Source organism: Megascapheus bottae, chromosome 25 (assembly GCF_031878675.1).
Source record: "Megascapheus bottae isolate mThoBot1 chromosome 25, mThoBot2.hap1, whole genome shotgun sequence".
NCBI lineage: Eukaryota > Metazoa > Chordata > Mammalia > Rodentia > Geomyidae > Megascapheus > Megascapheus bottae.
The window spans coordinates 22,250,374-22,267,369 of NC_143533.1; the positions used below are offsets into that span (position 1 = coordinate 22,250,374).

At 49.0% G+C, this 16,996-nt stretch overlaps 2 protein-coding genes across 2 annotated transcripts in view; both read left to right on the forward strand.

Annotated features, from left to right (window-relative positions):
* The window catches only part of Pla2g4e (phospholipase A2 group IVE), a 49,087-nt gene extending 45,448 nt beyond the window's left edge, over positions 1-3,639 (forward strand). Inside the window, exons 19-20 of the mRNA XM_090318563.1 lie at positions 1,171-1,357; positions 2,222-3,639. Coding sequence (XP_090174689.1) covers positions 1,171-1,357; positions 2,222-2,442 — 408 coding nt within the window. The 3' untranslated portion in view covers positions 2,443-3,639. The remainder of the gene's footprint in view (positions 1-1,170; positions 1,358-2,221) is intronic.
* A 2,207-nt stretch (positions 3,640-5,846) lies between these two features.
* The window catches only part of Ehd4 (EH domain containing 4), a 47,751-nt gene continuing 36,601 nt past the window's right edge, over positions 5,847-16,996 (forward strand). Inside the window, exons 1-2 of the mRNA XM_090318564.1 lie at positions 5,847-6,145; positions 14,253-14,429. Coding sequence (XP_090174690.1) covers positions 5,910-6,145; positions 14,253-14,429 — 413 coding nt within the window. The 5' untranslated portion in view covers positions 5,847-5,909. The remainder of the gene's footprint in view (positions 6,146-14,252; positions 14,430-16,996) is intronic.

The window sequence follows — 16,996 nt, forward strand, 5'->3', positions numbered from 1 at the left end:
GTTTATAAATGACAGTGTGCTGTCCCATATGACCTGGCGTGGTCCTCACACCAGCTTCTGAGGTGGATGGCAGAGCTTGTGCTATCCACATGTTACAGATAAGGACACTAAGGGACAGAATGGGCAAGAGGGTACAGGTGTGGCAGCAAGGCACTTCTCACACTTAAGTCCTGAATTCTCTCCATTGCATTATTTTTGTTGTTGGTGGTGTTATTTTCTTCAGGCTAGCACACTACCACTTGAGCCATAGCACTATTTCTGACTTTTTCTATGTATGTGCTCCCGAGGAATCGAACCCAGGTCTTTGTGCATGCTAGGCAAGCACTCTACCACTAGGCCAAACTCCCGGCCCTGGTGGTGTTGTTATTGATGTAAGACTGGAGATTTCCCCTAGGGCCTCAGTCTTGGTAAACAGGTGTTCTACCACATCTCTAGCCTTTTATTTTACTTTAATTATTCTTTTTAATAGTGTTTTTGTCCAGGGTTGGCCTTCATCAGATCTTCTTATCTCTGCCTCCTGTGTAGCTAGAAGCACAGATATACACTTATGTCCAACTTATGGAGATGGGATCTCTCTAACTTTATGCTCAGGCCAGCCTCAAAAAGTCATCTTCCTGATCACTACTTCCCAAGTAGCTAAGATTACCGTGCTCTATCACACTTCTTTGGAATCCAGTCTCGTGATACGTCAATTCTAAATTCTGTGCCTATCCATAGGTGCCTGCCCCGCCACATCTGGGTCGTCCTTAGTCACTGCTACCCTCACAGGTCTATCCAATTCTGTGTGTGTGTGTGTGTGTGTGTGTGTGTGTGTGTGTGTGTGAAACTTCTTATCAGCACTTCTACAACCATGTGGGAAAAAACACTCACCACTGGATTTGCATCTGTACAGCCTTGGTGATTTACATTAACCTGGTTTTTGTCTAAATATAACCACAAATTCACTGGCAGCGTGGCTCAGTGGTAAAGCCACAGCCTTGCAAGCCTGAGACTCTGAGTTCAAACCATAGCACCTTCACCACTCAAAAAAGTGAAATCAACATATAAAAAGACCGCAGATTGGCCAAGTGGTTGGGGACGGGAGTTGTTGGCTGGGCAAGTCAGGAAGCTGGGCCCAGAACATGGTGATTTTCACAGCAGTCTCACGCATCGGGTCCTGTGCTCTTGCAGCCCCTGAAACAGACCTGCGAGTACTGCACGGAACAGAACATCCCCTTCCCCAGCTACCAGTTCCAGGAAGGCGACGATAAACACTTAGAGGAGTGCTATGTGCTGGAGCAGCCGCAAGAGCCCACGGCCCCCATCGTGGCTTTCTTCCCGCTCGTCAATGACACCTTCCAAAAGTACAAAGCACCAGGTGAGCTGCCAGGACCAGGGCCAGCTCGCCCAGGGCACAAGAGCTCTTGTCTTTGGACTTGTGGAAGCCGTCCTTCCCTCCCTCCTTCCTTCTCTTCCTTCCCCCTCTATTTCCTTGGCAGTTACTGGAATTAGAACTCAGGGCCTTATGCTTGCTAAGGCAGATGCTCTACCACTTGTGCTGTATCTCCCACCTTTTTTTTTTTTTTGCCAGTCCTAGGGCTTGAACTCAGGGCTTGAGAAATGTCCTTGATCTTTTTCCTCAAGGCTGGTGCTCTGCCACTTGAACCACAGCACCACTCCTGGCTTTTCTATGTATGTGGTACCAAGGAATGGAACCTGGGTCTTCGTGCATGCTAGACAAGCGCTCTCCCACCAGGCCAAACTCCCATCCCCTGCTTTAGTTATTTTTCCTACTGGTTCTTAATGATTTTTGTCCAAGCCCTGGCCAGGACCACAATCCTGCCTCCAGCCCAGGCAGGGTTACAGCGGCATGTTGCCACACCCAGCATTTATTGGTTCTCACATTTCCCTTGAGCTGGCTCAAACTGAGATCCTCCTGTTTTTTGTCTCCTAAGTTGCTGGGGTGCCAGGCCTAAGCCACTGCACTCTGCCACATGTACTGATACTCAGCTGTAGGTCCAGCAATCCTAATCCATGCCCCTACTCTGAGGAGCATAGAGGTGCGTGTGTATGACTGTCACGCTGCATCCACTGCCTTAGCCTCCTGAGGGCCTGTTCTACCCCGTGACAAGTGTTTGACCATAGGTTTAGGGATGGGCAGGGAAGACAGAGATAGAAGCAAATCCTTACAATCACGTAGTAAAGGTTGACAGCGACTCTCCTGCTGCCCTGCTGCCTCTAGGCGTGGAGCGGACTCCTGAGGAAATGGAGCTGGGCCAACTTAACATCTATGGCCCCAAATCTCCATATGCCACCAAGGAGCTGACCTACACTGAGGCCGCCTTTGACAAGCTGGTGAAACTCTCGGAATACAACATCCTGAATAACAAAGACAAGCTCCTTCAGGCCCTCCGAATGGCGGTGGAGAAGAAGAAATGCCTGAAGAACCAGTGTCCCCCCTAGGCTGCAGGACGACCCATCCATCCTGTGGTACTGTCACAGGCCGCTGGCTTTGCACACGGGGGCTGAGATGCCCTGAGGCCCGCCAAGGAACAGTCAGGCTGGCCTAGGTTTCCTAGAAAAAAGTTAAAATTTCAAAAGTGTGAGACAAAGGGAAGTAAAGCCTGCCGTGGGGTCGATATGACACCGGGAGGAGTCTGATGGCCGCCATAGCTTAAACCGGCAAAATGTGGACTGCGAAAGAGACCTCAGACTCAGAGCCTGACGTGGGGGTCCCCCCAGCTCTCCCCTCTTCCCCCCTTCCTCCCTGGCCAGCCTAAGGGAGAGTGCAGGAAGCCTGAGGAACACCCAGGGTTTCTCAGGAAAAAAACAAAACTTAAAAGTTTCAAAGTGATTGTGTCCTTAGGCTGGAATCTCAGTGTCCAGCATCAGAGAAGGACCAAGCAATGTGAAAACTGTAGCTCCGGGTCACACATTCAGGGACTGGGGTGGGGGGTGGGGTCGCTGCTCGCAGAGAGACTCCCACTGCAGCACCTGTCAGCGGGCTTACCACTGTCCTCTGGCTTCCAGTGCAGCTATTTATTTCTAAGTATGAATCCTCTTATTTATCACATCCATGCCACTGCTCAGCTCTCATACATGACTCAATGAAGCTACAAAGGAAGCACTTGTGGGGGCAGGGGCAGCTAGCCCTTGAGAAGGAGATCTATCTTCCTGATTCTCAGGAACCTGAGACTCGTTGGGAAAGCCCCACTCCGAAAGAAGCCCAGTCAACAAGACAGTTTTCCCTGCAGGCTGGAAATGTCACTGGAAAGAGATGGCCCAACTGATAGAAGGTGAAAGGAGAGAGCAGAAAAGCAACAGACCCAAGGGGAGCTCTGTAAGCCTGGAAGGCACAGCCTTCCTCCTGAGAAGCATGGTCTCTAATCTGCCCTTTGCTATTGGGAGGTGCCTAGCCTAGGCACCCAAAGTTTAGCCAAAGTGGGTGCCCGTGTACATCATTGCTACTCAGAATGCAGCGGGGAACTGACTTAGAAAAGGCTTCCCAGCCACACTGGATGCAGCCCTCGCTGGAAGGACGCTTTTTGCAAGAGCCCTATGCAGGACCTGTTGTCAGGTCAAGGTGGCCAGGCGCTGGCCCTATCAGAACACAACACGAAGCTGATAAAGTCATGTGTCACTTGAGTACCAAATAAAACAACCATGTGGATAAATGTTGATTTGACTGCTTTCATGGCCTGATGTAAGTGAGACACTCGTGACTCCCGCCCTGATCTCTGCCCTGGCCCGTCCCCTGCTCGTCCTTCCTGCCTGCTGCTTGCTAGGGCTGGAGCAGGAGTGGGCTGCTTCTGCCCTCCTGCCTCTGCTGACTTAGTGTCCTCCTGTTGGGTCCTCCCCCTTGTGGAGGGACCTCCTCTGCTCTTAGGAATCCAGGCCACCAACTAGGGGACTCTAACCGAGTCTGCACAGGCTGCCTCAAGCCAAAGGCTGCCAGGAAGGAAAGGTAATGCATCTGAGGAACCCTGCCTCAAGTACAGCAGGCCTGACACAGTCTCTGCTTCTCTGGAACCTAGATTTTGGTTGAGGAAAATGTGGAAAGATTTTAATGCATGCTTGATGAACTGTACAGTACGTTAGCTACCAAAATGACAACAAGGTTCTTGCTCTGACAGCCATGAGCACACATGGTAGTGCAGAGGTCCCAGAGGCGGCAGCTCACCTCAGTCCTCCCTCCCTCCTCAGCACCTTCCTTCTCTTCTTTTCCCAAGAGAGCAGCCTGGTAGCAACTCAGCCTCGGGACAACCAGCCACCCATTCCATATCACATCGTGTGTGTCTCTCCATCCCCAGGAAAACACTTCTCCCCAAGGTCACCAATGTCTGCTAATTTTCAAATGCATGGAGACAGTTGCTTCTAGCCCTTCACAGGCCTTAAGGTACTTGATCATTCCCAGATCCTCTCTTCACTGGATTTGTCAACAGCAGCTTCATCTACCACAGCTTGCAAATAATCACTGCATGCCAGTCACTGAGGTTGTTTGGACCAAAATAAATGAGAGACGAACCACAAGGAGCTTCCTGTGTCTCCTGCAGGAGTCTCATGTGTACATCCAGATCCTCAGATCTCAGCCTCCTGAGTAGCTAGAATTAGAGGTGTGAGCCACAGGCACCTGGCTGAGACTCGTTTCCAAGTAGCCACCCCAACAGCCAGAAGTGGATCTGTGGCTCAGGAGGTAGAGCACTAGCCTTGAGCAAAAACTTCAGGGGCAGCACCTAGGCCCTGAGTTCAAGGACTAATACCAGCACCAGGAAAACAATAATAATAAGGAAGTTAGGTTCACCCAGGAGTGATTTCTTTTTCAAGGCATTTGATCTTGAAGTTGTGACCATATTTGTTTATCCACCCACCTACTGATGGTCACTCCAGTTACTTCTTCACTGTTGTAGTAGTTCTGGACCTGTGGGTGTGCACATCCTTCTCCAAGACCCTATCTTCCATCCACTCTTTTGGCTCTCTATCCAGAAGTGAATTGCTTAGAAGGCACCAAACCAACACATACACTCTCTCTCCCCCTTCTCTCTCTGTCTCCCCCTCCCTTAATTTTTCGAGGACCCACATCCAGTTTTTCGTGGTAATGTGCCTTTGCTTTTGTAAATCCCAGTGAAATTGGGGGTGGGGAGAATAAATGCCCTGCCAGAGGAAGAAGGAACCTGCCTGTCAACTTTTTTTTTTTTTTTTGCTTGTTTTTTGGTTGGTCGTGGGGCTTGAACTCTGGGCCTGGGCGCGGTCCCTGAGCTCTTCAGCTCAAGGCTACCCCCTTACCCCTGGAGCCACAGCCCCACTTTCCGTTTTTTAGTAATTAATTGGAGATAAGAGTCTCGAGTTCCTTAGTGCCCAGGCTGGCTTTGAACCGCGATCCTCAGATCTCAGCCTCCTGAGTAGTGACAGGCGTGAGCCACCGTGCCGGCCATCGCCTGTCAACTTTCTTAACCTGTGGATGAGCAAAACCTTCCAGAAGCCCAGACAGCCTGCCGAGGGAGGTTCTCCTTTGAGAGCTAGATTTGCTCGGCAGCTGATGCCACCCGGTCAGAGGTGGGGCCCCGGCGGTCAGAGGGAGGGAGGCCCGGGGATGACGCGTCTCGGAACTACCCGGACGCGCCACACCCTCCCCCCCAGCTTCCAGACCCGCTCCGTCATCAATGACTCCTTTCTATTGGCTGACGCTTCCACCCCTCGCTTGGCAGAGGCCCAATGAGGAAAGTCCTGTAAGAAGTCTTTTGAATAATAAACTGCGCCCGTGACGTGGCGGCGGCTGATTGGCTTCGGCGGCACGGGGGCGGGGCGAGGTGCGGGCGGCGGCGCGGGCGGCGGCAGCAGCTGTTCAGAGCGCGCGCGCGCGGGCGAGGGTGGAGCTCGCGAGCTGCCCGGGGGGTCGCGGAGCGCCACAGCCGAGCGGGCACGGCGGCGGGATGTTCAGCTGGATGGGGCGGCAGGCGGGCGGGCGCGAGCGCGCGGGCGGCGCGGACGCCGTGCAGACGGTGACGGGCGGCCTGCGCTCGCTCTACCTGCGCAAGGTGCTGCCTCTGGAGGAGGCGTACCGCTTCCACGAGTTCCACTCGCCCGCGCTGGAGGACGCCGACTTCGATAACAAGCCCATGATCCTGCTGGTGGGCCAGTACAGCACCGGCAAGACCACGTTCATCAGGTGAGGCCGCCCCGCCGGGCCCGGCCCGCGCCCCGCCCGCCGCCGGGGCCGCGTCCTCCTCAGGTGTGCGCGCGTCACCTGCGGGGGGCGGGCAGGGGTCCCCGGCCTCCCGCGGCCTCGGGGAACCGGGCGTGTGGGGGGGAGGGGGGCACCCTTCCCTCCCTCTCCCCCCTCACGGAACCTGCTTCCTCCGAATCCCCTTTCTCGCAGTCGCTGAGGTGAAACATCCCCCCCGCCCCCCGCAGCCCTGGTCGGCTCCATCCCGTCACCTGGGCCTGAGGACCCAGGGGAGGGAGGGAGGCAGGGAGAGAGAGAGAGAGGCCGTGGACGGTGAGAAGTACGGTGCAGTGATGCGTAGGGCTGGAGGTGGATCTGGAAAGGGGTGTGGAGTCCCGGGAGGGGGGAGAAATAAGGTCTCTAAATCCAATGCCTGGCCCCTGGGCGGAACGAATGAATGAACGAGTGAATGAATGAATGCATTCGCGGGCACTTGCCGAGGTCCCCTCGTGCCACTCGCCACCAAGTCTCGGCTCACCTCGCCCGAGGAAGTTAGCTGCGCGTGGCCACCGTGCCAGCCTGAGGGAAGTGTCAGGTTACGCTGGTGAGTTTCCATTTCTCCGCTGGGTCGTGGCCTCCCGGCTCACCCCTGACGACCGACCGAAGGCTTCGGAAGCCGTGGCTGCGCTGCCCCACGGTTCAAATCATAGAGCTTCCTCACGAGTGGTGTTTGATGAGAGATCTTTGCCACCGAAATGGATTACTTTTCAAATAAGCTGTTGTCATCCCCCCCCCAAAAAAGAAAGAAAATCAGCTCCTTAAAAACTTTCTTTCTTTGATAAAGGAGACTGTTTTTTTTTTTCTGGGTTAAACCTGCTATCAGTTGAAACAAAGTGAAGCGTTTTAGAAATTGTAACAATATCGTCTGCAATTGAGATTCAACAGGTGTTAACTGCATTGATAGTTGGATTCGTGTCATTTCTAGGAAGTAGTGACCTCTTTTTTTTTCTTTTCTTTTCCTCCACTCCAGTGACCTAAATAGCTCTACAAATAGAGTGGTTGTGGAAGGGGAGGGGAAAAATAGAGTAGTTGTCACTCCAAGAAGTTATGTTAAATGCAGGCCTGAAGATAGGCTGTGAATGAATTCTGTAAAACAAATAAATGGTGTATCGAAATGTACTTGTAGACAGAAAGATGAAAGAGAATGTTACAACTTATCTATGAGTCTGTTGAGAGTATTAAACATTACCCCAGATGATCAAAAATGAATGATAGATTTCTGATAGCTTTGGTCCATATCATTCTATTATTTCTTTGGAAGGAAGTTTGTGGAAGAGTTTTAAGAAAGGTCCTGAGATCTGACTCCTGGTGATTTTTATCCACCCTGACCTGTTCTCTCCAGGAGTTACAGTCCTAAGGTGAGGTAGGAGTCAGCAACAGGAAGCCACTTGTTTTTTGAAGCCTTTCCTGGACTAAATGGCCAGGTCATTGGAAAAGAGGCACAAGGTAGATAGGAAGCTTGGTGAGAGGACACTCTTATCTCTGGATTTGATTTCAGAATGGATTAGGAGGAATGATTGGGTTCTGAGAGGAGAGCCCTTAATGAAAGTACAGCTGTCCTAGAGATCTGGAATAGTTAAACAGAAGGATTGGCTCAGGGTGCTGGTCTTCCTGAACCCCTTCTTGGTTAGATCCCAGTTAGTGACCTGTGCTTTTTTGTTGTTGTTTTGCTTTGTTTTTAGCCATGGAGCATTCAGAGCTCACACTTGTGAGGCATCTGTGGAGGGCACACTCATTGATTCTCGTCTGTCTGGCTTCCAGTACATCTCAAAAGGTCACTGATAACCAAGGCCTGCACTGACTGGAAGAGGGGGCATTCTTCCCCCATTTCCCCCTCCTCATTCCACCTCAGGTTAAAGTGTGACTCAGCAAAGCCTTTAGTAATGAAGACTTACTCTTCCTGCCATTTGTCCTTGGGAGCCCTATTAATACGTGGTGGTCAGGGGTGAGTCAGTTAAGTATGCCCCTTGTCCTGATGAGGTTTCCTAGGCGATATGCATGGGGATCCTGGGTGACTAGGACCTATGTGCCTCTGCATGGCCCATCCTGAGAAGCCAGCCAGGGTCAGGAAGAGGATGGATCACGAGCCAGTTTGGAAACTCTCCTCCTAAGACAAGACCCTCATTTCAATAACAACAAAGCTAGGTATGGTTATGTGTGCCTGTAATCCAGTGGGAAGTATAAGGCTAGTCTAGGCAAAAAGCAACCCCTATCTGAAAGCAGAACTTTGCTTGTGCTTGTTACCCTGCTGGTGAAAATAACCAGAACTAAAAAGAGCTGGTGACATGACTTAAATTGTAGAGCATCTGCCTAGCAAGCATGAGATCCTGAGTTCAAACACCAGTAATACACACACACACACACACACACGCGCGCGCGCGCACACAAAGAAAAGGAAGAAGTGGTGCTGTGGCTCAAAGAGTAGAGCACAATCAACATAGTCGTATAAGGTGATTGTGCTTTAAGATTTTAAATAATATTTAATAGGGAGAAGAGGACCGGGGGCCACTTGCAAGATAGAAAGCAAGCCCAGGGGTGGGCTGAGAGGATAAAAGGACCGGGGACAGAAAGAAGCCACTCTAAATATGATTGGGACTGGCAAGAACTCAGAAGAGTGAGAGGCCACAGCTTGAGACTTGTGCTTCCTCCATTTCTCCCAAGGCAAATGTTAGATGTTCATTTCTATTAGAAGGGAGCCTGGCTGTGTTCCAGAAAGTACCCAAAGGAGAAGTGTTCCCCTCCCTGGGGAGGGGAAGTGTTCCCTGGGGCCTGCCACAGTGGAAGCTCAGAAGGATCTGGGCACATTGTCTGGAAAGAACTCAAACTTGCAGCTGTACCCAAAGAACTACTCGGTGATTTTGAAAAAAAAAAAAAAAAAGATATTAAATGCGGGAAAGTATCAGGAAATTGGAAGCAGGCATTTTCCAAAAAGGGCAGGGGTGGGGGGAGTGGGTTCTAAATAAAAACAAAGGAAGGCCCATTTCATTCCCTTGGGAAGCTGTGATTAAAGAGAAGTGGAGGAACTCACGAGGAGGCAGCCTGGTGCAGTTTGGGGAGTGTTGGGGGGTCAGTGGGCTTAGGCCAGGGCCTGGATGCTGTCTCTGATTTTTTTTGCTCAGGGCTAGTACTCTACCACTTTGAGCCACAGCTCCACTTTTTTTTTTTTATTATTTGTTTGTTTTTTTTCCCTGCCCAGGCTGGCGTCAAACCACAGTACTCAGATCTCAGCCTCCTGAGTAGCCAGGATTACCGGTGCGAGCCACCCACGCTGGCACATCTTTTATTTTCTTTGCATGTGGATGACCTCACAAAAAGCAAGGCAACAGAGAAGGGTAGCCAGCAGCACTGGGTGCTTCTGGGAAAAGAAGCCAGGGTGACCTTCGCAAGAGTGGAGCGGGAGGGAAAGTGGTGGATGTGAGAGCCGATGGTGATGGGTTGGGTGTGAGCAGGAGGTGAGGCGTCAAATATAGAAAGTCCTCAGCAACTGGGCTCTGAAGGGAGGCGCCATGTTCCGGTCACTGGCATTGAGGCTGCCTTAATGAAAGATGATCATGACCTCAGCAGAGTTAAAAGTGGACAGCAGATGGGGGCTGCAGGGACAGAACAGCTGGTGTTTGTCAGCCAAGAGGAGATAGAACTTGGAGCAGGAATTTTGAGAAGGGCAGGAAGAAGAGATAAGAAAGATCATAGTTTGGGTGCCAGAGCAGGCAGAAAGTTAGTAAGACACATCTCAGCCAGCAAGCCAGGTGTGGTGATATGTGAGTTATGCCAGCTTGTCCAGGTGGGATAGGTAGGTATGATTGCAGTCTCAGCCTTGAGTAAAAATACAAGACCCTACCTGGAAAATAACCAAAGCAAAAATGGCTAGGCAGTTGCTCAAGTAGTAGAGTACCTACCTAGCAAGTGACAGTCCCTGAATTCTGAAAACCTCAGTTCTGAAAAATAAAAATTATACTTATGTATATTTGTGAATGTTCTAGGGCTGGCTTCAAACCACTATTCAAACCACTAGGATTACAGGGCTGAGCCACTTTCGACAAATGGTAGCTCCAGTTCCTCTGAGTTCATTATTCTTTATTTTCCAAATCACCATTTTCTATTATTGAGAGAAGCCTTAAAATTACATTGTTAAGTGCTTCCAAAAATATCCCATTGAGATCCATTTGTACAGGGCTGGATTATATCTCTAAATTACATGTTTGCTCTTTGCCAAGCAGGAGGCCTGTGCCACTTAGAGATATCTTCTGTATCTCAGAACAGGAGTGTGTGTGTGTGTGTGTGTGTACATTTGTGCATTTGTGTGCATGCATATATGTGCTTTCCTCCTGTAGATTCTGTAGGGCTTCTAATGACCTTAGGGCCTTTATCCTCTCCCTAGCCTACTGAGCAGCTAGAATTACAGATGTGAGTCACCAGTGCCCAGTTTTATGGGAATGTCTTTGATGTCAAGACTTATAATGTATCAATCTGACCGTTGTAAACTGTGATCAGTCTTCATAGGGGTTTCTTTTCCGAAGTAACTTGACTGTGGACTCTCTTTCTCCTTTGCACACTTGTTAATAATCTGCCGTCATTGCGTTACACAGAATAGTGTAAAGGAAAGGCCAAGCAGCATTTCAGGAAACTCTATGCATTGCATCTGTTTCAGACAAAAACATCGAAATTATAACCTTTTAAATCAGTTATCATTCTTAGTGTGATTAATTTGTAAGATATTAAAGCATCAGCCAAAAGCGTGTCTCAGGGCAAAATAATAAAGGTAATAACATTAAAGTTATAACTATAGTTCTCCATCTAGAAGGCACAGGAAGGGTTGGGGTGTGGCTCTGCAAAGGTCCTCTTACTCAGTAAGCACAAAGCCCAGCATTAAATAAAGAAAAAAAAAAAAAGCTAGGTGTGGTGTTCACATCTGTAATTCTAGCTACTCAGGAGGCTGAGATCTGAGGATCGTGGTTCAAAGCCAGTCTGGGCACTAAAGTCCGTGAGACTCTTACCTTCAATTAATCACCAGAAAACTGGAAGTGGTGCTGTGGCTCAAGGGGTAGGGCAGTAGCCTTGAGCTGAAGAGCACAGGGACAGTGCCTAGGTCCAGAGTTCACAGCTTGAAGCCAGCCTCTGGCAGGAAAGTCTTTGAGACTTAGTCTTGAATTAACCAGCTATAAAGCTGGACTGGGGGTTTGGGTCAAGTGCTAGAGCACTAGCCATGAGTAAAAAGGCTGACAGAGAGTGGTCAAGGCCCTGAGTTCAAGCCCTAGTATCAGCATTAAAACAACAGACAAAACCACTCCACAGGGGCCGGGAGTTTGGCCTAGTGGTAAGAGTGCTTGGCTAGCATGCAGGTTCCATTCCTCAGTACCACATACATAGAAAAGCTGTAAGTGGTGCTGTGGCTCAAGTGGTAGAGTACTAGCCTTGAACAAGCCTTGAGCACTAGCCCAAGGACAGTGTTCAGGCCCTGAGTTCAGTCCCCAGGACTGGCAAAAAAAAAAAAAAAAAAAAAACAACCAAAACAATATCATGAAAGACTGGAACACATCCATGGCTCTGACGCCTTCATCAGCAGGGTGGGAGGCGCACAGGGAGGTGGCAGTTCCAAGCCCAGCCCAGCACTGGGAAGTTTGCATTCTACTGATTGCTGGTCAAAGGTAGAGGACCTGCCCAAAACATTCCAGGGTTTGGGTTCAACAGACTGCAGTTTCGAAGATAAAGTCAGTAAACAAGCAGTCTCAGTGATCACAAATCAATGATTTAACTGAAGACAGTGGGACGAAGATTTCACATCAGAGAAGACAAGTTGTTAAATAGAAGTTGGGTGGGATATATATATATATAGATATATATATAGATATATATATAGATATATAGATATATATATAGTGAGGAGCCAAGTTTTATTTCTTCAGTAATTTGAAGCAAAGTGAAACTCTGAAGTAGAAGAGATATTTAAGGATATTCTCAGCATTATTTATAATAGCAAGAAATGGAAGCTACTTTTTAATTTCTGTCTGACTTTGAAGCTTTCTACCTGCTGTGTGTGTGCTATGGCACTGAATAGCACCTCCAGCCCCCAAATGGATGTTATTTAAACGTCTGGAAGTTAAGAAATGGCAAACTAAAATGATGCATACTCGATTTAGAATAATATACAGTTGTCCTGCTAGATGGCTTATGTCTTGTAATCCTAGCTACTCAGGAGGCTGAGATCAGGAGGATGGTAGCATGAGGCCAGCATGGGCAAAAAGTTTTAAAATCTGCATTTCAACCAATAAAAACTGGGTGTGGTAACATATACCTGTTATCCCAGCTATCACATAAATAGGATTGTGCTCAAAAAAAATGTGAAAGCAAGAAAAGCTCTCAGACTTCTTGTTACAGTTTAACTTCATTTGTATAGATTACAATCGCACTAAGTCCATGGTAAAACATCCACCATCCACCCTCCCGCCCAGCTGCTCAGAATACAAGTATCTGTTCCTTTTTATGTTGACAGCTTGGCCCGGATCCCTTGGAGCTTTCAGCACACCACTAGCAGGGCAGGGAGGACAAGGGAAAGGAGCCCCCTCCCTACCAGACGTGGTGAAAGTGCTGGGAGGAGGCCCCACCCTCACAAGCCACCAGACATAGAACTCAGACACCAACTAGCAGTGTAGCTTGGCCTCCACCTGGCTCATTGGTGTGTGTGGTTGGCTGGATTACCTGCAGTGACCATTCAGACAAGTCCAGTAGGAAAGTATCTATCAAAGGTCACTTCCTTTGTGACCTTGAGCAGGTTATTCAGCCTCTTTGATTCCCATTTTCCTACCTGTAACATTGTAGGAACCAAGTGAAACAATAATATGTTGTTCCTTCTCAGTAAATGCCAGGTGGTGGTACTGGATTTTTTTCATGAATAGATGTTATTTAGGGAACATCTTTAAATAATATCTCTATTCTAGGTATCCACAGCATCCCAGAAACGTAGAAACACTGGGAAAAGTTAGAATTGGCAATGGCATTGATGAAAGATTCAGAATCTAGCTCGCTAAAACCACTCTCATTTTCCATTTTCCATGGAAAATCTAGGTTTCAGGCTGGGATTATGGTTCAAGTCATAGAACACCAGCCTAAGAAGGGCCAATCACTGAGTTGGACTTGCACTACCACCAACACCAAAACAAAAAACAAAGAGAAACTTAGCTTTTGAGGGTGACATCACTTCTCAGAATGACACCAAAGTGTTTGGCAGTTGATTTCAGTCCCTCCCCCCCCCCCCCCCCCGAAATAGGCACAGACTTCATCTGGGCAGCCAGGACTTTTTAAACAAATAATTTGGCCATGGGTGTGGAAGCTTCCCACCCCTTTCCTGGGCCCTTCCCTGGCTGAAGAGCTCCCTGTGGCAGGGCCAGGATAGGGCTCTGTCCCAGGCACCCCCAGGGCTTTGCAGGAGCCACACATAGCCACCTGCAGCAGCACAGTGAGCACAGCATGGCTTCACACACAGGGCAGGAGCTCCCCTAAGGGAGGAGGCCTTAAGCTGGTGTGGGGTGCTCTGAGTGGCTGGCTGGCTTCTCTTCGTGTGTCAATGGGACCGTGAATGAGAATTGCTGTGCTGAGCAGAGTACCCTTCTAGCCCTGGAGGAAAGACAGGTCTAGATTTCAAGCTTTTCTCTCTCTGTCTCTTTTCTTTTCTTTTTTTTTTTTGCCAGTCCTGGGCTTGAGCCTAGGGCCTACGCACTGTTCTTGGACTTTCTCAAGGCTAGAGCTCTACCACTTGAGCCTCAGTACCACTTCCGGCTTTGTATGTGGTACCCAGGAATTGAACCCGGGTGTTTGTGCATGCTAGGCAAGCACTCTACCACTAGGCCAAACTCCTGGTCCTAGATTTCAAGCTTTAAATGTTCTTTATCAGCAAAAACTCAAAACTGCTGGCTTTCCCTTTTTCTTTGCAGTTCAGTATGCATTTCTAAGTTTTTAAGGGAAGAGGTGGAAATCGCATCCTGGTGGGCAGCTTGCTGGCCTCTTGCGTGGTGACATGAGGCTCAGCTGCCCTTTCTTCTCTCTCTCCCACCAGATACTTACTGGAGCAAGACTTTCCAGGCATGAGGATCGGCCCTGAGCCCACCACCGATTCCTTCATTGCTGTCATGTACGGGGAGTCTGAGGGCAGCACCCCCGGGAATGCTCTTGTCGTGGACCCTAAAAAGCCATTTCGGAAACTGAGTCGCTTTGGAAATGCATTCCTGAATCGGTAAGGAACTGCTGTCGGTCACCCTGTGTAAACCTGCTCTTGTTATTTATTGCCAATTACATATAAAAATCAGAACACCAATCTGTGGTCTGTCTAGAAGAGAGAAGTCAGAGGACCTGCTAATCAGATTCAAATAGTTCCCCATCACCCTTACCCATCCATGCCCTCACTGCGTGGAAGTTTTTCCACATGATGTCATCTCACTTGCCAAGTTTTGCTTTTGTTTCCTGTGCTTTTAGAGTCTCAGCCAGAAAAGCATGTTTCTGGCCTAGAAGAACTAACATTGTTATAACATCCAAGTTTTCTTTTTGAAACCCTTTCCTATCCCTCCCATCCAGCCCTCTACTTCCCTCTATTGTGATCTTAGAGATTGGGGGAGCAGCCTGGGTCAGAGGGTACAGAGCTGGGGGAGCAGCTGGAGCCCAAGGAAAGGAAGTAGAACTGGCCCCAAGGCCCAGCAGGAGACTTGAGCTACACTTCTCCTTTCTGGATGTTTCCCAAAATAGGAATGGTTGATCCTGTTGACTGCTGCCAGTCCAGAGGCTGAGGTTCCTCACTGTATAACCCTGCACCCTAGGGGGCATCATTGTGGGGGGGCAATAGTGGAATGAACACATGCCCCTGCATTGCAGCCGGTGCCTCCCATGGAAAGCCACACTCTGTAGGGCCCCGATTGACCTGGAGATAAGCAGTAGATGGAGTCACAGTTAACAGTGACATGTAGAAAACTTTCCCCCTGGAAGATTCCATCACCCCTTAAATCCAGAGCTATAGGAGACCCTAGTGATCCAACACTGAGAGAAAGTGGGGAAGGAGCCCTCCTAGATGGGCCTCCCAGGGAGCTCTGCCCACCAGGCAGGCAGCTAGACTTCCTGTCCTAGGACTCAACCTACAAGGTTCTAGGATCTCTGGAATGTGAAGGCTGGTATCTGTCCCCCTGGAAGGCTGTTCTAGAATCCTAAGATTTCATTAACAACACCGGTAGTCTTAGCCTTTGTCTCCTGACAAAGGCCGACAAGAGAAAAAAACTGCTGCTTTTCCCAAATTCTCATTTCATGAAGCCTGAGTTCACCAGAGGAAAGAGGGAAGAATGGATAGTGGGTTGTTCTATTGTCATCATGAGAACAGTTTGTTAGCTCAGCGCTACTGGCTCATACCTGTAATCCTACCTACCCATGAGGCTGAGATCTAAGGATGGTGGTTCAAAGGCATCCCTGGCAGAAAAATCCATGAGACCCTTCTCTCCAACTGACGAGTAAAAACCTGGAAGTGGAGCTGTGACACAAATGGTAAACTGTCAGCCTTGCAAGAACTGTCTGATGCCTTGAGTTTAAGCCTCAATGCTGCCACTAAAATAAATACATAGCCTTTTGTTTTAATCCCAGATTCATAGCAGGTAAGTGTAGGACACAAGTCTTCAGGAAGGCCTCTGAGTGGCAAATTTTATGACCTCAGAACTTAAAATGCCCTCTGAATAATCTGTTCCAGACTTGGCTCAAGCATTAGATATAGAAACCTAAGGTGGCCGGCTTTACATCCTTGGCGTGTATAGTAAAGAGGTGAGTTGGTGCACAGAAGGGTTAACATACTTCTGCTGGGTTACTTGGCCTAAGGGACAGTGCTGGGATTGGAGCCTAGGTCACCTGGCCTCTGAGTTTTACTAGGGAGCACATGGCTCATGTGAAATTGGCACCATGTAGGTATGGTTGTAGCAGCCCTTGGGGAACACCAGAGGGATTGCAAAGGCTGGAACCTCTTTTTTTTTTTTTTTTTTTGGCCAATCCTGGAGACTTAACTCCTTAACTCCGGGCCTGAGCACTGTCCTGGGGCTTTTTCAAGGCTAGCACTCTACCACTTGAGCCACAGCATCACTTCCAGCTTTTTCTATGTATGTGGTACTGAGGAATCAAACCCAGGTCTTCATGCATGCTAGGCAAGCGCTCTACCACTTGACCAAGCTCCTGGCCCCTGGGACCTCTTTTTACATGCCTATTCTTCTGGAAACAAGGTGAAAGCCCTCAGGGTCAGCAACCAGGCCCCAAGTTCAATCCCCAGTACCAGCACATACACACACCAAAAAAGAAAGAACAAAAACAGTTGTTTTCTGTGGAGAGTTTTCACACATGTCATGGTAGATATGGTCTTCTCTTTTCTACCAAGAGCATCTGTCCTAGAGGTCAAGTGAGAAGGCACATGCCTAGAATCCCTGGAAGCAGAGGGAAGAAGATTGTCAGCTGAGGTTGGATGGGTAAAAGTTTGAGACCCCTTCTGGAAAGCAAACTAAAGCCAAAAAGCAAAAGGCGCTAGATTGTGGCTCAAGTGGTGAGGTCCTGAATTCAAGCCTATTCTACCAGATCAACCCCCAAACACCAGCCAGTTCATCACAGATAGTGCCAGGTGAGACCCAGAGAGTGATAGCACTCAGGTTCCATAGCTGCTTGCTTTTTTTTTTCTTTATTTTTTCCATTTTTTGTCTGTCCTCGGGCTTGAACTCAAGGCCTAGGCACTGTCCTTCAACTTTCCTCAAGGCCAGCTCTCTACCACTTGAGCCACAGCACCACGTCAGC